General features: G+C 41.3%; 1 protein-coding gene across 8 annotated transcripts in view; it reads left to right on the top strand.

The window, feature by feature from the left end:
- Positions 1–18,226, top strand: part of HERC2 (HECT and RLD domain containing E3 ubiquitin protein ligase 2) — a 232,709-nt gene extending 214,483 nt beyond the window's left edge. For all 8 annotated transcript variants that reach the window (XM_077482785.1, XM_077482784.1, XM_077482781.1 and 5 more), the window contains 8 exons: positions 4,915–4,998; positions 6,700–6,841; positions 7,660–7,854; positions 9,699–9,811; positions 11,364–11,554; positions 13,561–13,666; positions 15,090–15,302; positions 17,346–18,226. In XM_077482785.1, the coding sequence (XP_077338911.1) occupies positions 4,915–4,998; positions 6,700–6,841; positions 7,660–7,854; positions 9,699–9,811; positions 11,364–11,554; positions 13,561–13,666; positions 15,090–15,302; positions 17,346–17,618 (1,317 nt within the window). In that variant the 3' untranslated portion in view covers positions 17,619–18,226. The remainder of the gene's footprint in view (positions 1–4,914; positions 4,999–6,699; positions 6,842–7,659; positions 7,855–9,698; positions 9,812–11,363; positions 11,555–13,560; positions 13,667–15,089; positions 15,303–17,345) is intronic.
- The last annotated feature ends 6,143 nt before the right edge of the window (positions 18,227–24,369 follow it).

Genomic DNA, 24,369 nt, shown 5'->3' with positions numbered 1-24,369 from the left:
GTTCATTTTTTCCCAGAAGTTTTTGGAATATGTGGAAAAAAATTTAAACGCATTTTTTTTTTACACAAAATTGTCAATTTATAAGATATTTCTAACACATAGCATGTATATAGCAAAAATTACACCCCAAAATACATTCTGCTACTCCTCCCGAGTATGGCGATACCACATGTGTAGGACTTTTACACAGCCTGGCCACATAGAGAGGCCGAACATTGAAGTAGTACGTTCAGGCGTTCTAGGAGCATAAATGACACATCTCATTTCATTCCTACCCATCACACTTTTGAAGGTCCTGGACCACCAGGACAGTGAAATTACCCACAAAATGACCCCATTTTGGAAAGCAAACACCCCAACGTATATTCTATGAGACATGGGCTGGAGATAGGTACTCGGGTACTCTGATGGCCTGGTGACGGGTACTCGGGTACTCTGATGGCCTGGTGACGGGTACTCGGGTACTCTGATGGTCTGGTGACAGGTACTCGGGTACTCTGATGGCCTGGTGACAGGTACTCGGGTACTCTGATGGTCTGGTGACAGGTACTCGGGTACTCTGATGGTCTGGTGACAGGTACTCGGGTACTCTGATGGTCTGGTGACAGGTACTCGGGTACTCTGATGGCCTGGTGACAGGTACTCGGGTACTCTGATGGCCTGGTGACAGGTACTCGGGTACTCTGATGGCCTGGTGACAGGTACTCGGGTACTCTGATGGCCTGGTGACAGGTACTCGGGTACTCTGATGGCCTGGTGACAGGTACTCGGGTACTCTGATGGCCTGGTGACAGGTACTCGGGTACTCTGATGGCCTGGTGACGGGTACTCGGGTACTCTGATGGCCTGGTGACGGGTACTCAGATGGACTGTGACAGGTACTCGGGTACTCAGATGGACTGTGACAGGTACTCTGGTACACAGATGGACTGGAACAGGTACTCTGGTACACAGATGGGCTGTGACAGGTACTCGGGTACCCTGATGGGCTGTGACAGGTACTCGGGTACCCTGATGGACTGTGACAGGTACTCGGTACTCTAATGGACTGTGACAGGTACTCGGTACTCTAATGGACTGTGACAGGTACTCGGGTACTCTAATGGACTGTGACAGGTACTCGGGTACTCTAATGGTGGACTGTGACTGGTACTCGGGTACCCTGATGGACTGTGACAGGTACTCTAATGGACTGTGACAGGTACTCGGTACTCTAATGGACTGTGACAGGTACTCGGTACTCTAATGGACTGTGACAGGTACTCGGGTACCCTGATGGGCCGTGACAGGTACTCGGGTACCCTGATGGGCCGTGACAGGTACTCTGGTACCCTGATGGGCCGTGACAGGTACTCTGGTACCCTGATGGGCCGTGACAGGTACTCGGGTACCCTGATGGGCCGTGACAGGTACTCGGGTACCCTGATGGGCCGTGACAGGTACTCGGGTACCCTGATGGGCCGTGACAGGTACTCGGGTACCCTGATGGGCCGTGACAGGTACTCGGGTACCCTGATGGGCCGTGACAGGTACTCGGGTACCCTGATGGGCCGTGACAGGTACTCGGGTACCCTGATGGGCCGTGACAGGTACTCGGGTACCCTGATGGGCCGTGACAGGTACTCGGGTACTCTGATGGGCCGTGACAGGTACTCGGATGGGCCGTGACAGGTACTCGGGTACTCTGATGGGCCGTGACAGGTACTCGGGTACTCTGATGGGCCGTGACAGGTACTCGGGTACTCTGATGGGCCGTGACAGGTACTCGGGTACTCTGATGGGCCGTGACAGGTACTCGGGTACTCTGATGGGCCGTGACAGGTACTCGGGTACTCTGATGGGCCGTGACAGGTACTCGGGTACTCTGATGGGCCGTGACAGGTACTCGGGTACTCTGATGTGCCGTGACAGGTACTCGGGTACTCTGATGTGCCGTGACAGGTACTCGGGTACTCTGATGTGCCGTGACAGGTACTCGGGTACTCTGATGTGCCGTGACAGGTACTCGGGTACTCTGATGTGCCGTGACAGGTACTCAAATACTCTGATGGACTGTGACAGGTACTCTGATGGACTGTGATTGACAGGTACTATGAGGGGTGGTGACAGGTCCTCTTTATTGGGGGGGGGGGCAATCAGTATGATTGGTGTACACTGTATGCGGTAACGAGATGTTACCGCAATCTCCTCCTCATACACGATCGGTGTGTGAGGAGGAGAACCCGGTAACATCCCGTTACCGCAGTTTGTTTACATTTTTGTGATCGGCTGTGAAATGATCACAGACGATCACGTGGGTAAACAGCCGGCCAATGGCTGTTTACCAGCGTCGGTGACGAGCAGTGTTCCCGGGGAACACGCCGCCACCGACGTGCACGCGCAGCGCGATCGCGTTCGGGGTGTGACCATCTGTGATCGGCCGTGACTTCATCACGGCCGATCACGTGGTAAACAGCCATAACGAATGGCTGTTCACCCTCTTCGGTGGCGAGCGGTGTCTCCGTGACACGCCGCCACCGAAGAAACAGGGATGCGCGCGCACGCGCGCGCATTCCCTGTTTAAACGGGAGGCCGTCATATGACGGCCTCCCGCCACAATAGGTGCGCCGCCTGGCCGTCATTTGACGGCCGGCGGTCAGCAACTAGTTAAGGCTTACCTGTATGTCCAAGAAATATCTCCTAAACCTACACAGTTTAGGAGATATTTGCCAAAAGACAAGCACCGCTGTCTATGGCGCATGCGCCGTAGATGGCGCGCAGGCTCACTGAGCGCGGCACCGTCAACGGCGAATATGCCGCGCGTGGCGGCTCCCATGCGCATGCGCGGGAGTGACGTAATCGCGGCTTCTCCGAACAACAGCGGCGGAGCAGCGAGACCCACCGAGAAGATGGATGCGCCCGACTACAGGGGACAGCGGTGACATCGCTGGCTCCTGTGTCAGGTAAGTGACACATAATGGACTACTATGCGATGCATAGTAGTCCATTATGCTTTACCTTTGCAGGGAATGAAAGAGGAAGTAAACTCATCAGGGTTTACTTCCTCTTTAATCAGTAAGTCAGCTCTTTTTGAATGTAAACCTGAAAATAATAACTTCTAAATGTGTACCAGTCTATCTATCTGAGTTGTCTTTTATGAGGCTGGAGGGGACCAGAGGCTAAACTTGAAGGGGTTTATTTACTAAATTTGGAGAATGCAAAATCAGGTTCACTTCTGCATAGAAACCAATCGGCTTCTAACCTCAGCTTGTTCAATTAAGCTTTGGCAATAAAACCTGGAAGCTGATTGGTTTTTATGCATAAGTGAGCCTGATTTTGCACTCTCCAGCGTTAGTAAATAAACCCCTAAGATTGAGCGAAGAAGCCAAACGTATTGGACAATTTTTTTGTGGGTATAAAGGAAGATGAGACCTTAGTACTTAAAGTGAATTTTGGTTTGTCCTGCGTGGGCAAAGCACATAAAGTTAACTTTACTGGGGCTCCAGCAGCTACACATACTTGTGTTATTTGTGTTCTCGCGCCGCTCTTTTTAGATGCTGGGAGCAAAGAGATTAAAACCTGTTTAAATTTCAAAGATTAACTCTGCGCTTACAAGGGTTTAGGCCTCTTTCCTTGCCTCCATGTTACAGGTCTGGGTGTCTGAGCAGCCTAGAACCACAGCTGCCAAGAGGGAGAAAGGGGGAAGTCACATTATCTACAGTACCTGGTGTTCCTCTTCACTTAATGCTGTTTATGAGGCCACCTTTTAAAGTGAATTAGTTGATTGCTGCTTGGGAAAAACATGGGTGTGCTTTGAATTAAAATTAATTAGTCTAAGTGACGTCTATAACCAGCCAAGTTATACTAAGATTAATTGCACGTTTGTTATGTTAAGAGTTTGTTAAAGGGTAGAGTAAAGTTAACAAACTGGATTCATTAGAGGTTAAAGTTTTATAGTTGGTAATGTTGATAGACACCAGTCTATCCAGTGCAAACTGAGAGGAGAAAAAAAGCATTTAGTGTTTGCCAGTGAGCTTTTGGAACAAGTACAAACTTTAACACAAAGATGTCAAACTTGCCAAGTGGCATGTCTTGTAATAATTGCTTGGCGTTCAGGGAACTGTAGAACCCATAAGGTCTTGCAGAAGGTGTTATATTTGAGGACAATTACTCTGAAATTGAGAAAAGGTTCAAAATATGAAAAGAGACAAACTGACCTAAGTATTTAGGAAATTGTGAGGAGCATTTTGAAAAACGTCTAAGTCAGTTGCAAAGGATTAATATTGCTGCTGGAAAATAGGGGTAAAACGCAGTAACCAATTCATATTTTCTGCAGGCAGGTACACATTTTGCATACATTTTTTATTTTTTTTATTTTTTTAAATAGGGGTCAGATAAAAATGTGGCATTTATGACTTCAACTACATCTTCTGCTGAAGTAAAACTATAAGTCTGTAAAAGACTCTTTGATGTGGTACTACTTAATGGATCACTGATAAATCATAATAGCTTTTACTATATCACAGCCAGAGGAATCCCTTGAAATAATTAAAAGTAAACTCCTATGGAGCAATATTTTATATAAACCATGTTTTAGTTAAATTCATAAATCATTCTTTTTTTTTTTTTTTCCCCCACTTGACTTTATTTAAAAAGCAGAGTAGCTCATTTAAAGTTAAATTACTAAACTTCCAAAGTATAGACTTGCAAAGCTTAACTGTTATATAACAAAGATCTATAATCTAGAGGGGAATTAAAGCTATTATATAGTTAATAGTTCCACACCTGTGTAAAATATAAAGTATGTCAACAATAATAAAATGCACCATAATGTTGTAGAGGTCTACATACTCGGCATGGTAAAAGAAAAGAGAAATGCACATAAGTGGTCAGTTTTTTATGAATTTAGCGTGACTTTGAAATATCATTTTCTAGGAAGCTGCATTCCGTAAAGTTGTTCAGGCAACAATGGTACGAGACCGCCAGCATGGTCCAGTGGTTGAATTAAACCGAATACAGGTACGTTTGTGTATTGTCTGTCTGTTTCCTAAGCACTTTCATGTTTTTGTCAAGTTTGACTTGCGCTAATTGTATATTATAATGGTGCACTACAGGGGGGACACAAGCAAAGTATTAAAAGACTTGGGATTATAGGCTCGCACCTTCAGGTGATTGGATTTTGGCAAAGCTTTCGAAGATGCACTCCCTGGGCACACACCTCCTCCCCCCCCCCCCAAATATAAGCCCTACCCCACTTTGTGAGTCCTCAGTTTTTTGCTAGTGCTTGACGGTGACCTCTTCCCCTTCACAGAGAAATCGATGTCAACTTTTTTTTTTTTTTTTTTTTTTTTAACATTTTTTTTTTTATTTTATCTTCGAGTTCTTTAATCAACTCCTCACTGCCTTCTAATGCCACAAATAGAAGAAATGCATCAGGATCGGCTAAACCTTTGGAATTATACCTAGGCCCCACGCTGTGAAGATGGCCTATAATGTTGCTTTGAGTGCTAGACCCTGCATGGATACTCATTTTGGCAGTGCAATGTGTGTATAGCCGCAGGGCATTGTACAGATTTAGGACCGTGGTCCATCCCTATTGAACCCAGTTCTTGAAGCGCCCTTCCTCATACTTCACACAGACAAGGTTGTCTTGCGCCCAAGACCATCCTTTATTCCCAATGTGGCATCTGTCTTCCACCTTAATGAGGACCATCCTTATGCCCTGCACAAAAGCATACTAAGGAAATCACTCTTTATTTCCCAGACATACAGCCATTTGAAATCTGACTGCTAGAGCTTACGCTCTCAAGGACAAGTCTCCCCCTGTTCTTTTATGCACCTATTCCACCAGATCAGTGGGAGTGTCCTGGGCATTTCAGACCTTAGTAGCCCAGCTGTGTAGGGACACCACCTGGTCTTTTCCCAGCTGGATGTTCAATCTTCTGCAGATGCAGCTTTGGGCCACAAGGTTTTTGCAGTGGCACTTTGAAGTTGTGTCGTCCTGACCCTTGTTGGGCCTGTTGGCACAGTTCTGTTTGCCTAGTTTTTCACCCTTCTCATTTATTGCTTGGGGACATCCCATGGTCTGCCTTTGTCCTGTACTATATGATTAATATCAGAGGAATTTTGACTGCCCGTAAATGCCACATCTTTGAATACAAGCCACAGGCCACCATCCCTTCCATTTCTTTATTACTTGCTACAAAGTGAAGAACTCGCTGAGTGGGGTAGGGTTATAGGGGAAGCATCCATGTTCTTGAATGTTTTTCCAGTGTCCAGTCCCCTGGATTTATGAGCCTATAACCCAGAATCTATGAATACTTGCCTGTGTCCTGTACTGTACTCCAAGATATGGAATACATATGTTGGAAAAATAGCCAGTGCAATAACTCAAGTCTAAATGCTCATAGGCTTACATTATGAGAGCACTAAAGTATAACTTGTAAATTGGGTTTTTTGTGTTCAGGTGCAATAAGACCCCATTCAAAATGTATGAGCTGCCTTACCGCAGCGCGCTACAACTCATGAACCCACATGCATTAATGCATACAAAGGTGTGAAGGGACCCCAAAACAAAAAAACAGGCAACATAATATATGGGGACTATGCATTGATCTGTTTTGAGCTTGTTTCGTTCCATTATGTATTAAACAATGGATTTAGAGTCCTATTTTGACAACTGGCTGATCTTGCAAGTGTTCTTTACTTTTGTTTTCCTAGGTCAAACGCTCAAGGAGTAAAGGAGGTTTGGCAGGACCAGATGGTACCAAATCTGTCTTTGGCCAGATGTGTGCAAAAATGACTTCCTTTAGTCCTGACAGCCTTCTGCTACCTCATCGTGTCTGGAAGGTCAAATTTGTTGGTAATGAATGTTTGGAAATTTAATTGCTCGTAATTTGAAAGCAAAAAGCAGGAGAGGGGAAAGAGCGCTACTGTCTTAAGTGTAGTAGTAGTGTGAGAATCAATATAAAAAAAATAAATTAAAAAAAATGGATAACTACTGCACTCACTTAAGCATGACTAGACAAAGCATATCAATACTTTCTGTAAACACATCAGCATATCGCAGCTTCTTGAAGATTTTCTGATGGATATGGAATGACAGGAAAAAGTGCAAGAATGCACCACTCTCGGCGTAGTATTAACAAAGAACAGTGTGCAAGAAAATTGAGACGCACACACAGGAAGATTATGGAACATGGGCATTACTTAAGGTATCCAGCATATGAATGACAATCCATTTAGTTGCTTGATACCTTGAGTAATTCATTTTGGGTTATATATATATATATTGCATTTTTATTCTTAATTTTTACTTTTTAAAGGTACACACGGGAGATGCAGTTTATGGGGTCATAGTTGCTATTGATCATTACTAGTAATTATTTAGTATATGGGTTTAATGTTTGGACATATATGGTGGCATACAGTGTATGTATAGTACAACAAACATTCAAAGCCTATTTGTGCAGTGAGTTGTTTTTTGTCCACAAAATAACATTCTGTATTTGTTGTTATGCTACATCTTATTTGATTTGGGAAGCTACAAAAGCTTTCTTCTATGTAGTCTGCATATATTGGTATTGTGATGTTTTCATTGAAACAGTAGTAGTAGTAGTGTGAAACTGAGTGTATTTTACCAGATCTGGCTGATGTCTATAAATTATTTTTATTTTCTAGGTGAGTCTGTGGATGATTGTGGTGGTGGTTACAGTGAGTCCATTGCAGAAATGTGTGAAGAACTTCAGAATGGCCTCACTCCTTTGCTCATTGTGACACCTAATGGACGGGATGAGTCTGGGGCTAATCGAGACTGCTTCCTATTAAATCCAGCTGCCAAGACACCTCTCCACATGAACATGTTTAGATTTTTAGGTAAGTACATTGTTTCATATACCCTGTTTTTTTTTTTTTGTTTTTTTTGGGGGTTTTTTTTTGTTGTCACCAGCCCTAAACGCCCTAGTGTCATACTCCTAAGAGAAGCAGAAAAGTTACTCCCCTGATTCAGGTGTTCAGGTCTGGGAATTGGCTGTTTGACCCAAGCACTATCACATTGGAAGAGGTCACATGTCCCCTCTTACCCAGAAGCACCTGGTATTGTTGTCAGCTGCAACGAAGACAGAAGCGACAGAACAATGACAAGATGAGTATCAAAGATTCAGGGAGGGGGGGTGCAAAGACATTCACTGCATCACTTTTAAAGGAACCAGTAAGCCATGTCTCACTTCCATCATAAATCTAAAAAATTATCGGATTCTTGTAGGTGCCATAAAATCCTTTTTCTTCAAGTCCATTGAAGGACATGGGAAGTATGTGTGTAGATAGATAGATATATATATTACACAAAAACAGGTAATCAAAACTTTTGGATGAAAAAAAATGGACTAACTTTTACTGTTTTATTTATTTTTTTATTTTTTTAAATCAGTGTATTTTTTCCCAAAAAATTGCGTTTGAAAGACCGCTGCGCAAATATCGCGTGACATAAAATATTGCAACAACTGCTATTTTATTCCCTAGGATCTCTGCTAACAAAAATATATATAAGTTTTAGGGATTCTAAGTGATTTTCTAGCAGAAAATGCAGGGTTTTTATTTGTAAGCATCAAGTGTCAGAAAAGATTTGGTCTTTAAATGGCTAAACTGAGAACTCTACACACTGAGTTGAATTCATTCAGAAATGTAAACATTGTATCTCTTTGCTCTTTTCTTGGCAGACTGCCCAGAGAGAAAACAAGTTGTCTTCAGGCAACTTGCATTGACTTCTATTACTGAAGTCATTTTCAAGTCGCGCTGAAAGTATCATCGGCCTTTTTTAACAGCACGATCGGCCAATTCCGATTAATTAAAAAACGCCAAATATCAGCCGATATATATCGTTCGACCTCTAATTACAACTCCTTAGGGGAAAGCTTCTCAGTCAGCAACTTGAGTGATTCAGTATCAGACAAGGTTTTCACAACCACAGGCTTGAAAGCAACCAAGCCTGCAGGCAGATAAGCCACTGTATTTTCAGGGCAAGGTGCATTTGTGGCCTCTGCAATCAGGGTCTGAGATAAGCTGAGCATTCTGTGACAGTCATGCATGGCTGTAGCAAAACCTCCTAGACAGGGAAGCCGGTCCAGAGAGCATTCTGAGGTAGTGAAACTCCTGCACTAATGGGTAACCTACTACGTGCACCTGCACTATGAAAGGGCACGCTGCAAGCAGACCCTGACCTGTTAGCGGAAAGTCCCAGGGGCACCCAGCATAACTGAACAGTCCTCTGTCTAATATCTGACAAAAGCAGTCATCCGAAAAGGTGGAGGAGGAAAACACACTGAAGTTAAAAACTTTACATTTTAAAGCCTTGTATGATTTTAGTCGGGCACAATTATTGAGTTGATTTCCCTTAAGTATATTTCTTCCCAGAGGGATAATCTGTGTTAGCAGAGGAAACCTTGTAAAGTTCATACCTTTTTCAGGTCTGCTACTCTGTAGGACATATGCGAGAGAATGATATAAGGCAGAATTGTTGTCACTGTTCAATCTTCCTTTCCCTCCTCCCTTTTTTAGTATTAGTTTGTGTTTTGAGGATACACTTGTGAGTATCAAACTTTACACACTACCAGTTTCAGATGACTAACTGCTTACAATGTTTTGTCATGGGAAAATATCTTGAACTGCTTAAACTTGAGTGGCTCATCCAATATTAAATTATGTGGCCTTTTACATTCTAGGTGTGCTTCTAGGAATTGCCATTCGAACAGGGAGTCCACTAAGTCTTAATCTGGCTGAACCGGTGTGGAAGCAGCTAGCAGGCATGAATCTGACAATTGCAGACCTCAGTGAGGTAATTCTATACATGTCTGTGAGGGTTCACATTTATCCAGGTCGTGGTATATCTAATAGTCACTATTCAACTGGATTTGTTACTTTAAAGATGTTGAAGATGTTTTGAAGCTTATCCAAGAGCAGCATAGGGGGTCGGAATATGTGTCAGGAAGCCTGCGTAAGTGTTTGTTACTATGTAGGCTTTCTGACACAAACTTGGGTTATACCGTTAGGACAGGTTGGCACCACAACTCACAATTTCTCATCCTGCTCTTGGACAATTGACATTTACAAATTTCATGGTGGTTGGGTTAAGGTGTCCTATGGTGTGAATATAAATGCTGGGGATTCTTCCTGACACTCTAGGAACTGAAGAAGTGGCTCGATAAGCTACACAACTTCAGCATAACAGAATAAGTCCAATTGAATGTGGCTAACTTCTACTAGAAATTTATATATATCATTACTAGAAGAGGAGCTCTTATTTATCCAGTAAAATGTTGCTGTTGAATGCCGATAGATGCATAGGTGGCAATCTATGACGTGATCCAACAGCCAACTGAACCATGAAGGCATTCCCTAATTCACAAAAAAAGCACTCTGGTCTCTCTAAGAATTCAACACTAATGCACAAACCCACTGTATGAAGTACGACCTCAACAAGATGAATTTGATGTTTTGTTTCTGCTGTGAAATTTTAACTCCTGCTAAAACCTTTTCTCATTTTGTGTAGAGTGGGTCTCCATCAGTGACATAGTTGTAAATTTGTTTCAGCCTCTCTAATACTTCCTTGTTCTCATATAAAATCTACAGAAGAGGTTGATGGTAAGCAACAAACTTGTGGCTGGACTCCTAGCTTAGTCCTATCATGTTTGTTGAAGCGACTGTCCATGTTTTAAAGTGGTTGTAAACCCTTACAGACCACTTTTCACTACAGTTAAGCCTATAATAAGGCCTACCTGTAATTGCTGTGGATATCTCCTGAACCTGCACGGTTTAGAAGAAATCCCCTACCTCAGCATGTGCCAGCGTCATAGGCACATGCTCACTGAAGCAACGGTTCGTTCATGCCATTACTTCAGCTGACTTGCCATTACCGGCAGCTCCCGGCGCCAGGGCCTGCGATACCCGGAAATAACTCTGGGAGACATGTTGTCAGACAGAGCAGTGTGCCGGGCCCGCTGTGAGGGCTTCGATGTAAGGTGAGTATTGCATTTTTTTTCCCGGTGGTTTACAGCCACTTTAAAGTCTTTCTGGCCACTCTTAGGGACTATTTGGCTGATAGGATCCTTTCATTGGCCCTTCAGATGTATGGTACATACATAATGCTAAAGGTTAATTAGACATTCAAAAGCAAAGTAGTGAACTGCAGAAAAACAAAACACAGTTAATTCATAATTTAATTAAAACAGTCTTACTTGAGTACCATATGCAGGATCATAATGACGCTCTGTTAGATACAGTTTACAATATCTGAATGTCATTAAAGGTTGCAGCAATATTGGTGAACTTTGTTTAATCCCTGATTTTGTACATACTTGTTTTTGTAAATAATGTTCCCATGTTTTAAGGTGGATAAAGACTTTATCCCTGGACTTATGTACATAAGGGACAATGAGGCCACCTCCGAGGAGTTCGAGGCTATGATCCTCCCCTTTACAGTGCCAAGTGCAAGTGGTCAAGATATCCAACTGAGCTCCAAGCACACACATATTACACTTGACAATCGAGCAGAATATGTGAGGCTTGCAATCGGCTACAGGTAGGTATCTTACAATATTCATAAGGACTTTCCAGTGTGTTGAATGTAACGGACAATGGCAAATGATAGACAGTTGCGTTATATGATGGAAATAGTACAAAGTTGGGACTCTCATCTTTAAACTACACACTGTCTCTCACATTCTGCCAATATGAAGATGTCTAGTGTATAATGTGAACACCAAAGAGCAGAGATTGGGGAGCCCAAAATTGAGTGCAGTCTCCAAAAAAAATTCAACAATATATATTCATACAGGAATACACATTTAGGAAACCAAGCAAAAAATTGCCTTTATCCTGCATAAGAATGCAGTCTATGTTGTACTTGCAAGGAATAGAACACGTAGGAGTTCCAAAGAAGGTGGTGATAAGCTCTTGTGGCTGTATGAAATTATTGTACACAAAGATAATTTGCCTTAATGAAACTAGACTTTTATCTGCACTCTTTTTTTCAGCAACAGCTTTACCTTAAGACCATAATAGCATATTCGTTCCCTCAAAAATGTTTGATGGTTTTATTTTTTATTTTGGCACAATAGGTAGTGAAAAGTCTTAATTCATAATTATTTCACGCTCCAGTGATCTACTGAACTGCAATTACAGAACCATTTATTTTTTTACAGTTCTCCTAGGTGCAATACATGTATAGCTCTGAGCTTAAGGGCTTGGGAGCAAATGGGACTATTGTGAAAGCACCTCATTGTCGTTTTAAACCAAAAGTGTTCACTCCTCATCCTTTCCATCGTTGATTTAAAAAAAAAAAAAAAAAGTGATTTAATTTAATTCCAACTTATTATCTCTGAAATGAAATTAATCTTTTAACTTGTCACTAAGTTGTGCTTGAGGTCTCTGAAATTTAAATTGATCTCTTAATATGTTACTTCTGATGTATGACGAGATCTCCTGTGTAGGGAACAGTCAGTGAGGGCTCTGTCAAACAAAATGCATCTCTTATTTTGCGTTAGGGTTTAGGTGGATACTGAACCATCAGACATAATCTCTGGAACTTTTCTCTTGCTATATCTGGGACTGGTCCCAAACACGTCTCAAACCAACGTCTTCATTACCCAGGAAAAACTTTAGATTCTCTGGTCTCATTTTCAAGCTCTTTAATGAAGAAGCAGAAGGTCGGGCGGATTCTATAATAGTCTTGTTTAACTGGACTACTATTTCCTTTTTTTTATAAGCTGAAGTATTTTAGTTTACATCGGGGTGCTCAGTTTATGATGCTGGGTGGTTAGATAATTTTCTTGTAAGCCATTAGGCATATTGACTAGAAAAAGAGCAGCAGTGCCCTGGCCTAGTGTAAATCAAAGGCCTTTCAGATAGGCCTTTTAACTAAATGTTTTAAGGGAAAACTCTGTTAATCCTTTCCTTGTAGTGTTCTTAGAATTTGCATTGGGTTTCTCTTCATTTGCTGCCAATGCTGTCTGCATCTTTTACCATCTCTTGCTTTTTATCAGACTGCTACCCAAACTGATGTTGACAAGTGACACTGGGATAAAAGAGACTATGCGTTGGTCCTGGGTAGCGCCTGAGAGCAGATGCATTTTAATAGCACTGTCACTGGATGGAGACAAAAGTACATAATCGCAGTAGAAGCATAGAGCGATTGCTGCTTTGTGTATTGCCTCAAGGCATTTTCATTATAGTGTTGATAAGAACAGAACCAAAAAGTTTATAGAAATTGTGCATCTGTACAGCATAATGTGGGCCATACTGCATCAGCACCTTTGTTTTATTTAATAAAGCATTATACAAAATGGATTATGTTGGTTACTGCATTCACAATGAATCTGACTACAATAAACCTGCATTCTAGTTGGTTGCACTTTTTCATATTTTCCTTTGTCACATTGATAACCGCTAAAAAAAGAAAATATATTTAGCCGTACCTAGTTTGCTCAGCCTGTGTCATTGCTTAGATATTTGATTTACTGGAAATATTTGTGTGTTGCTTCAAAATGAGCTTGTTTAAACATAATATTGCACATTTTTCTATTTCAGGTTGCATGAGTTTGATGAACAGGTTTCAGCAGTCCGTGAAGGGATGGCACGTGTTGTTCCTGTGCCTCTTCTCTCTCTCTTTACGGGTTATGAACTTGAAACTATGGTAAGCATGTTTTCTCCCCATGGTTGGATCATGGTTGTGGTACTTATTACGTTAGAATTTTAAAACAACAGTTTGTTTGCCTATCCCAAGCCAAAGCTAGAGTGTTTCTGGTTGTTTAGCATAAAACATCTAAAAAATATTAATGTATTCCACATAGTCGTTTCTGCATGGTAAATAGGACATGTTCAAACTTAAAGTCTAGTAGTGTTTTTGGACATATATCACTGGTTTAATAATGTACCTCTAATGAAGCGTATCACATTTTCTGCTGGTTAGGGTAATAATCTTCCCCCCTTCAGTGATACCAGATACTCCCCACAGCTGTGATCTTTTGGGGATGAGAGGGTGCGCCACTCTTCCTCCCTTTCATATACTCTTTGCCATTCACAGTATTCTTTCTACAGAATGAGTGAAATGAAGAGATGTCCTGTCATTCATCTGCCATTCCTCCATTTGCAGAATGCGCTGTGTTCTGAGAAAATAATACTAGGAGCTTTGTGAATGGTTGAAGGGACAGGACAGGGGGGTTTGTGGGGGCGTGATTCTTTGGCGCCTCTGATCGCTGTAGTGCTGGAGGATCACGGTTGTGATGTGCATTTGGCATCGCTGAGGCCAAGATTACACTAACCAGCAGACCATGGGATCAGAGGTACAATGTTAGATTGGTGCGGTTTGTCCAAAAAAAGTGTTTATTAGACTTCAGCTTTATGCCTTCAGCAGCAGACATAAATGTCGATGGCAGCTGACCAAACTTCTGTGCAACTTTGTTGTCCGCATAGTGGATAGAATAAAGGTCTGTCTTTCTGATAAAGAATATGGGGATATTTTGAATAACCAAGTTGTTTAGTCCCCTTTTAAATGCGCAAGGCTTACAGCTCAGTTAAGTTAAAGTCGCTAAGCGCTGAAAGTGGACATATTTGTGAAATTTTTGGTTAAGTTAGGCTCTGTCAGTGGTATGAATGCCATATCTATTTTTTTTTTTTTTACGTTTTTCACACTTTCAGTGACTGAGGTTCTCGCTAACGTGGTTAAAGCTTACTGTAGCAATGGACGGAGCCTCAACTGACAGCTGTCAGACTGTATAAATGTAATATTAATGTGAGAATATGCTTACATAGGACGTTAATAGTATTGTAACATGAATAAGTCACCAAACAGCTACACCCATCTTCTAATGAAATTACCGTTACGTGCTGAATTTATCAATAGGTAACAGGTGGATCGAGTTAGTTGTCAGGCTGAAAAATGCATTTGATACGTTTGTAGCCTGCACATTTGTGAGCAAGTAATCTTGTTTAATGTCATATAAAAGTCTCTTGTGCTGGATAGTTTGGTTCTATGCCCTCTCCTAAACATTTCTGTGTGTTGCTGTCGTTTTTCAGTCTGTAGAAGAAAAATACATTGAAATCTTTCCTTTGTTTAGGTGTGTGGCAGTCCGGATATTCCTCTCCACCTTCTGAAATCGGTAGCCACATACAAGGGGATTGAGCCCACTGCCTCTCTCATTCAGTGGTTTTGGGAGGTAATGGAGTCTTTTTCTAACACAGAGCGCTCCCTGTTTCTGCGCTTTGTGTGGGGCAGAACAAGGCTGCCAAGGACGATAGCTGACTTTAGAGGTCGAGACTTTGTCATTCAGGTAATGCTGAATATGTTTTTGCCTCTTGCACGTTAAAATTCTATTGCTATTCTTACTAATTTCTTACCGTTGGGTCCATACAAAAAAATTACTGCGTTTTGGGTGAACTGTGGCTACTGTAATCGCACATTACCTTGTTAAATCTCTTCAAACCCTTAAACTATTCTATAACCTACTACTAAAGTTTTCATTTTTTGTTTGACTGACTCCGAACTTGACTGTCAAATATTTACACAATTTAACATATGCTTAAAGCGGAACCTTCAGTCATTATTTTAACTTTCTATCTATTAAATCTTCTGCCCTTGTTGTTTTAAACTTTGCATAGTTAAACTTTTTTTTTTCTGCCAGTAAATACCTTATACAACCCACTTCCTGTTTCTTGTCTGGTAAAAAGCCTAGGGTTATGACCTCATGCACAGCTCTCATTCTCGTGCGAGTTTGCCAGGAAGGCAGGGGGGATGAGTCATTAGAAGGCCAATGACAGCTGCAGAGCTGGAGGTGTGCCTGTGTGTCTGCGTAATTCCAGAAAGTGAACAGGCAGCAGCTTCAGCTGCCCACAGTTAACATGGTTGCAGCCAGACTCAGTGGAGGGAGATTTCTGCAGCATATTTGGCAAGTACAGACTCACAGTATATATAAAATAATATGTAAAGTGGTTGGAGGGAAGCTTCAGAATTGCAAAGATGGATCTTATTACAAATTATGTGAGCAGACTGCAGTTCCCCTTTAACAAGTATTAAATGGCCTTTAAAGCAAGACTTTAGTAACCTTTGTAGCTGCAGGCACTGAAGAGTAATTCATCCTCAAAGTTAACAAAAGAAGCAGTCAATTTAAAAGTGGTTGTAAAGGCAGAGGGTTTAATATTCATTCTATGCATTAAGAAAAAAAAAAAAACCTTCTGTGTGCAGCAGCCCCCCCTAATATTTACCTGAGCCCCATCTCAATCCAGCGATGTTGCATAAGAAACTCGGCTCCCCCTGGACTCTCCCTCCTCATTGGCTGAGGCAGCAGCAAAACACCATTGTATCCCACTGCTGTCAGTGTTGGCTTGGGTGCCCCCATAGCAAGCTGCTTGCTGTGTGGGCACTCAGGAGTGAGGGGCCAGGAGCACCAAAGAGGGACCGGAGAAAAGGAGAATCTGAGCTGTTCTGTGCAAAACCACTGCACAGAGCAGGTAAGTATAACAAAAAGTTAGACTTCATTATATAGTTAAGACAACTCTCTGGGCGGCTATATCTCTCTATGCTTCCATCTGCCCGAGCCCATGCCATATGCTTACATTGGAGATTAGATAATTGGAACACTGTGCAGTAATTGCAGCAAGGAAAGGGCAGAGTGAGCTGAGGTGCTGCAAGAACGTGAGTTCCACAGTGCCTGTAGCTACAGAGGTCAGCGATGGCTTGTTTAAAAACGCTTATTGCTTATTATGAATATGTGAATACTTGAATATACATGTCATGGCCTCACGCTGACTTTAAAGTGATTATGTAAAGCTTTGATTTTTAATAATTACAAAAAATAAACACGTCAATACTTGCCTGCTCTGCACAATGGTTTTGCACAGAGCAGCCCCAAATCACCTCTTTTGGGGTTCCCTGCTAGTGCTTGTGGTTTTTCTCCCCCCACCAAGAGCCCCCATGGGAAGTTGCTTCCTGTGGGGGGCGCTCATACAGGCTTGCTCCTGATCCGGGCTGCTTGTGTCTATTCAGACATACAGCCTGGCTCAACCCCTCCACCCACTCTCTGCTCACAGGTTTTGAATGACAGCAGCAGGAGCCAATGGATTCCACTGCTCTCAGCCAAGCCTGTGAGGCTGGATAGGGGAGAAGAGCAGCTTCAGACTTGCACAGTGCTGGATGCAGATCAGGTATAGGTGAGTAACCACTTTAAAATGAACTTATCACAGTGCAATTCACAGCAATGTGCAGTGTTTACAGTGATGGGCGTTTAAAATTAGTGAATTGATTGTACTTCCAGAATTCACTTCGTGAAGAGTGTACAAATGTTGATTTTATGTTTTCGTGTTTCCTTTCTTGACAGGTTTTAGACAAGTACAATCCTCCAGATCATTTCCTTCCAGAATCATATACGTGCTTCTTTCTGCTGAAGCTTCCTAGATATTCCTGCAAGCAGGTTCTTGAGGAGAAGCTAAAATATGCTATTCACTTCTGCAAATCCATAGACACGGATGACTATGCACGGATTGCACTAACTGGCGAACCAGCCGCAGATGACAGCAGTGATAACTCGGATAACGAAGATGCAGATTCTTTTGCTTCTGACTCTACACAGGACTACCTAACAGGTCACTAAGGGAGTGTAGCCAAAAAAAAAAAAAACTGCCTCTCCTAATGCACTGAGGATTAAGGGAACCAGAAAGCCCAAAGCTTAGCAGTAGACCTTATGAAAATATGAAGAGACTTATCTGAACTTTTACATTGTGAGTAGGTGCCTATTCCTAATTACACTGCACTTCTATTGTGTTTTATTAAACGTGTTGTAAATGTTTATTACAAAAAATAGTGCAGTGTCAAACATATGGGGCCTCATGGCCTTTTACACGTGAGTGCAATAGATTTTTTTTTTTTTTTTCTTTTTATTTAGAGTTGTGTTCCTGTGTACGTTTTTGATGGTTGTGGAGAATATGAAAGTATTAATCATTTTCATTTCCCTCTCCTTGCAACCTGCTTATTAAAATGTTTTCAGGAGCGACTAATCAGTATTCCATAGCGTTACATGTAAATTAGACAAAAGAGGGATGTCCTTTTCCTAACACTAGTTCTCTTTGTATATTGAAATTCGCACATTATGCATTCAGTGGACAGTCAGTATGTTTCATGAAAAGTGTGTGTATATAACTGAATAGTCCCACTTCATATGCAAACCGTCTCCCTCTGAAATAAAATGTCACAACTATTGTGCTTTTTCGTGATGTCTGAAATTATTTTATTGGTGGTTTGGTCAAAAATAGGAATTACTTCAACTTTGGTGTGTGTGTGTATAATATATATATTTTTCATTTCAATCTTTATTCTTTTCAAGAATAATCAAAAGGAGTATAATGTATACATTGCATGGTGTTTTACAAGTTGGCAAAGAATGTCAAATATAAGGTACATACTTGGTTGATTGTCTAATAAAGATATATTAGAAACAGTAAAACATGCAAGGAGCTGCATCAATACGTTAATCCAACAGGTATACAACCAACTTGCGGGTTCCTCCCCCAGACCCCCCTATGGGAACTCAACTGTAGCCCAGGGGAGGGTGTTGTGGAAGTTGAGTAAACATAGAACTAGTAACCAAAATTTAACGTGAAAAGTGAACATCCATAGCCTATGGTCACAGTACGAATATGTCAAGGTATTAGTGAAGTGCATCAAAGGAATCTAGCGGGACCTGGCCACTGCTCACACAGTGACCACCTACTTTTTCCTTTGGAGGCCCTACCCTCGCTGTAAGCATCATCATTTCGTATCCATAATGAAGGTTTACAATTTCCAGAAGCTGGATAGGGGTGTGAGTCTTGTCTGTTTTCCATAGCCTACTTATGGATAGTCTAGCAGCTAGTAGAATGTGGGTTATTATGTGTCTTAAGTGGTTGGGATATTTCTTTTATGTTCAGATTCAGGAGAGCTAGGCCAGGAATAATAGGGACCGGAAGGAGTGTTACATCAGTAATGATTTGGAAAACAGTATTCCAGAAGATCTGGACATTTTTACATTCCAAAAGATGTGGAATTGGTCTTCTTTGAGTAGGTGACATCTCCAACATATGTCTGGTGCGTTGGGATTGTATGAAGCTAACCTGGAACGGGTTAAGTACTATCTGAGGGACAGTTTTTGGATAGGTTCCCATAATGTGGAGCATTTTGTGGCTTTATAAATGGACGAAGTGCTATTTCCCATTGGTGTTCTGTGAAAGATGATTTTAGATCATTATCCCAATGTGTATGCGAGTTAGATTTTGTGAGCTGACCTTTTTAGGTCAGTTTTAAATGTTGTACAGGAGGGATATACCCTTTGTTTTAGAAGGGGAAGAGTTCAAATATTCCCATGCTTCTACTGGGATTGTATAGAAAGGAGGTTTGGTTTTGTCGAGGCAGTGCTTCACACGGATATACTTAAAGAAATCCAATTGGGGCAAATTGAATTCTCTTTGTAAGGCAGAGAAGGGTTTTGGGTTAGAGTCTTTGAACAAATGTTGGATGGTTGTGATACCTTTCCTAGACCAATGCAACAGAGGTCAGGTGAAATATAGTGCAGAGATTCTTTCGGAATCTGTATTTGCAGAGTGTTTGGGCTGTGATGGGAATCATGAGTTAATTTTTGCTATGCTTTCACAGTAGCCACCATGGTGGGGGGGCAGTTATGATTGTAGTGGGGTGCTCATTAGCCACCACTTTAAATTGGGGCGTAGTAGTGTTGAGTTTTCAATCCTCTCCCAAATTTTCCCTAGAGGTTGTTGGAACCATTCGTTGGTTTGGTCTAATATTGCCGCTATGTGGAAGTCTTCAAAGTCAATTGACCCTGTTCCACCCGCCAATGTATGTTTCCTAAGTTCGGAGTGTGCGCTTCTAGGTTTAGACCTGTGCCAAATGCATTGGTTGAGCAAAGTTTGTAATGAGGTGAAGTAGTATTTGGGAATGGGGATGGGGAGTGTTGTGAACAAATAGAGAATTTGAGGCAATTGCAGCATTTTTAACGCGGCTAGTCTACCTGACCATGATATTTCTAGTCTAGTGATATTTTTCGGTTGCTGATAAGAAGCTTGCTTAGAAGGGGCTTAAAGTTGGTTGAAAATGTTTAGTGGACCTCGTGAGCTGTATTCCTAGATATATGCTGTGATCAGGCCACGCAAAGGCGTACTGGGCTTGTAACGGGTGTTTTTGTAGTGGCATCTATTTTTAGGTCAAGAATGTTTGATTTGGTGGTGTTTAGTTTGTAGCAGGATATGCGTCCAAACCAGTCCAATGTTTTGTTGGCTTCTGCTAGAGATGAGGTTGGATTTGTGAGAATTAATATCACATCATCCGCAAAAAGACTGATCTTGTGTGTTGTGGTTCCTATAGTTAATCCTGATATCCTAGAGTTCATGCATATATGTTCAGCCAGTGGTTCCATCAATAGGTTGAAAATCAACGAAGAAAGGGGGCGACCCTGTCGGGTACTACTTGGAATGGTTGGGATAGCATATTAGCTGAGAACACTTGCACTGACGGGTTAGTGTAAAGTGCCATAATAGCCTTGTATATGTGATCTTTAAATTCAAATTTGCTTTTTGTGAATATGACCAGTGGACCCTGTCAAACGCCTTCTCTGCATCCAAAGAGAGAAGGCTTTCCGCTGGACTGATCAGATCGATCATGCGTCTTGTTGCGTCTGGTGCTTGCCTCCCTTTGATGAAACCTGATTGGTCATTGTAAATAAGGTCAGGCATAAGTGTCATTATCCTTCTAGCCATGGTTTTGGCGTATATCTTTAAATCGAGATTAAGTATGGAGATCAGTCTGAAGTTTTGGGGGGAGGTTGGATCTTTACCTGGTTTCTGTAATGTTATTATGAGAGCAGCCAGCGATTCCTTGGGACACATTGAAGAGGAGGCAGCATTATTGAAAAGTGTCTTGTGGGGAAGACTGCAGAAAATTGTTTAAAATACTCCCCAGTAAGGCCATCAGGACCTGGGGCCTTCCCAAGAGGCATGTACGTAATGGTTGTGAGAAATTCCTAGTCAGAAAATGGTGCGTTTAAGGAGGTCAGTTGAGATTCCATTAGTGTAGGTAGTTTCATCTGGTCGAGGAACTCATAATTTCAGTAGTTGATGGTTGAGGTCTTGAAGCGTCTGCATTAAGATTATACAAATTACTGTTATAGTCTCTAAATGCATTTGCTATGTCTTGGGGGTTGGATAATTTTTATTGTGTATGGGTGGAATAAATGGGGAATTTTAGCTTTTAGTTTTTGCACCCTTTATGCACTGTGCTAATTTCTTGCCGGCCTTATTGGAGGGTGAGTAAGAGGTGGCCTTGACCTTGTGTTGCATATGTTTGTATGAATGAAGAAGTGTTCTAAATTCCTGTCTAAGCGTCAGTAGTTGGACCAATAGAGTGGGGTGTGGATTGGAATTATGGTCCATCTCTAGTTTGGCAATTTGGGAGGTGAGGGAGTCAATATGCTGCGTCCTCTTCTGTTTACAAATTGAGCTTAATTTTATAATAACCCCTCTGATTACAGATTTATGTGCATTCCACGCCATGACAGGGTCCCCCACTGAATCCTTATTGTTTTCAAAGTATTCTTTTAAATGCAATCTCTATCAGCAATTTCTTGAGCGTTTGTAGGATGTTGTAGTATGTAGTTGTTCGCTTACCAGAGGAAGGTATTCCGCTGAGGTCAGGGGTCGTTAATGAATATGGATGTTGGGTTGTGGTCTGACCATGTCATGGTAACCGCCATTTATTGGGGATAAATGTATCGATTCTGGAATAGGACTTGTGATGAGGAGGAAAAAAAGGTGTAGTCCTTCTCTGATCCATGTTGACACCTCCAGACATCGTAAAGATCAAACTAAGTCAGGAGTTGGCCCAAGGGAGAGGATCTTCTTTTCCCCCCGCCGAGGTAGTGTCCATATAAACATCTGCCACCAGGGTGAAATCACCACATATGAAGATATGACCCTTATGAACAGATGATAATTTGGAGATAATTTTCCTGATTTTGTTTAGTGGGAGTTGGGAGCATATAAATTCAGTATCGTGTATTTGGTCCAGTTGACTGTGCAGATTAGAATTAGAAAGAAACCATTGGGGTTGCATTTTTCCTGTTGCAGGTGGAAGTCAGTGTCTTTTAATTTGCTATAAGTACTCTTCTCTTTTTAGAGGTGTAATTTAGGGCTGAAACAACTAATCGATTATGAAATTAATTGATTACTATTTTCCTAATCGATTAATCGGCCAGGAACGTAATGGGGTTGAAAAAAAACTAAAATGAACCCTTTATAATACAAAAATATAATCACTACTGTAAATATTACTTTCACTGTTCTACAGTAAAAACATTTAACCCCTTCCAGTAGTGATTATCTGCTTTTTTGTACTATAAAGGGCTAATTTTAGTTTTGTTTAACCCCGTTATGTTACTAAACGTCTTAGGCATGGTTCACATCTATATGTTTGTTGGTGATTTTTGCAGAAACGCACTACAGTTCATTCACATGGTTTCCTATGGGACACGCTCATATCTGTGCTTTTTTCAGCCGCTGCATATTTGGAAAGGGTCAGGGACTTTTAACGCAAAATGGAGCTTTTTTGGTTCAATATACTTCAATGGAGAAGCTGCAGAAAAGAATGTAATGCGTTTTTGCAGCAATTTGTGTTTTTTTAATCTACCCCAAAAAAAAATTAAAAAAACCGCAAATTGCAGTAAAATCACGTGCACAAAAATCAAAACGTACAGCAAAAAGCACTGCAGAAACAGATCAAAATCAAAAACTGCATAGGTGTACCGAGCCTTATGCTGGCATCACGGATCAATTTTCAGGTGAGAATATTCAGATGAAAAATCTTTGTACATTCGCTGAATGAAAGAATTTTGTTTGAAATTTTCACTTCATTTCTGAACAAAAACCATACACTGTCTGAAAATTCCATTGACCAAGAAGTTTTCTATTATTTTCCCGTCACTGTGGTTGAAAATGAATGTCAATTTGACCCACTTTAAAAAAAAAGTTTATTAACCGATTAATCGAAACAATAATCGGCCAACTAATCGATTATGAAAATAATCGCAAGTTGCAGCCCTAGGTTAATTGGATCTGTAGATATGCGGGAATTTATTGTTATGACAAAGATTCGCTGACAAGTTTCTTGGACACAATGTCACTGTCAAGTTTCTCGGCTGTTTGCCAGAGCGAGTGTCTCTTTGCCAGATGGTTAAGTCCCTTGGCGTTTAGAGAAAGCACTGTGAATGGCATAGTTGTTGATGGAGCCAAAGAGTGATTTGGAAAAATCGAAAGTACTTGCAGTTAGCAGTTGGTAGGTCAGAAACAGGATACCTACAGAATTAGGGTTTGCGGCGGCTTGCTTATTACACAAAGAAAAACCTATATCGGCTCTGCCGCAATACAGGGAAACCGTTAATTGCCGGTAGAACAGAAGACAAAGCATAGTGACATGAGGGAGCACTGAGTAAGTGGATTTTGGGCCCTTCAAGATCCAGAGGCATGTTGTGATTGGCGTTCCTTGGACTCCTGGTTGCGATGGTGGTGCTGATGATTTTGTTGTAATAAAGGTGAGATAGTAAAAAGCAAAAGGGGTAAAGGTGCGCTATGGACCCTAATTTATTAATAAAACTACACCTATAGGTGAACAACCCAATCTACAAAAAATAAAGAAAAAATAAAATAAAAGATAACAAGAAACAAAAACCCTAGTGGTGAAAGGAAGGGGCTGCCACTACCTTTTAAATTCACCCAAAGGTGAATAATGTGAGTATATATCAAAGGTGGTAGTAACGGCGCACACCTGCTATTAATTGTACTTATTGCGAGTATTTGCTAATCAATATGCTATATATATGCCCGATTTTGTGTGAATATGTGGGAGAATAAAAATGTGACATAAAGATCTCTGCGTGATAAAGTCTTGCGTGAAATTGTGAAAATATTCTAATGATCAATAAAAGCCAATAGATATCAAGTAACCTATGCTATGTGAAACAAAATGCTCTGCAAGTATAAGTCGCTATCAATATGCGCAAGGGTATTGAAATTTTAATGTGCTTGGTGCAAAGCATTCATGGTAAAGTGCACAATGCTCCTGAAAAATGCTGGGATGAAGGAGTGTTTAGTGCAAAACATTCATTATAAAGTGCACGGTGCTCCTGAAAAAATGCTGAAATGACAAAAAGTGCTGCTTGCTATTTGAAGTGCCAAGATATAATTACAGTCTTTATGCATTTATGAGATCGCTAGGTAGAGACATGCAGTAAAAAAGTTGATGTAAAATTGGTATAAAAAAATTGATATAAAAAGTCCAACGTCAGAAAACCATAAATAATAAAGCTA

The sequence above is a fragment of the Lithobates pipiens genome, unplaced genomic scaffold (assembly GCF_037356315.1).
Source record: "Lithobates pipiens isolate NorthernLeopardFrog02 unplaced genomic scaffold, aLitPip1_a1.2 Scaffold_16, whole genome shotgun sequence".
NCBI classification, from domain to species: domain Eukaryota; kingdom Metazoa; phylum Chordata; class Amphibia; order Anura; family Ranidae; genus Lithobates; species Lithobates pipiens.
This window is presented reverse-complemented; position numbering and strand designations above follow the sequence as displayed.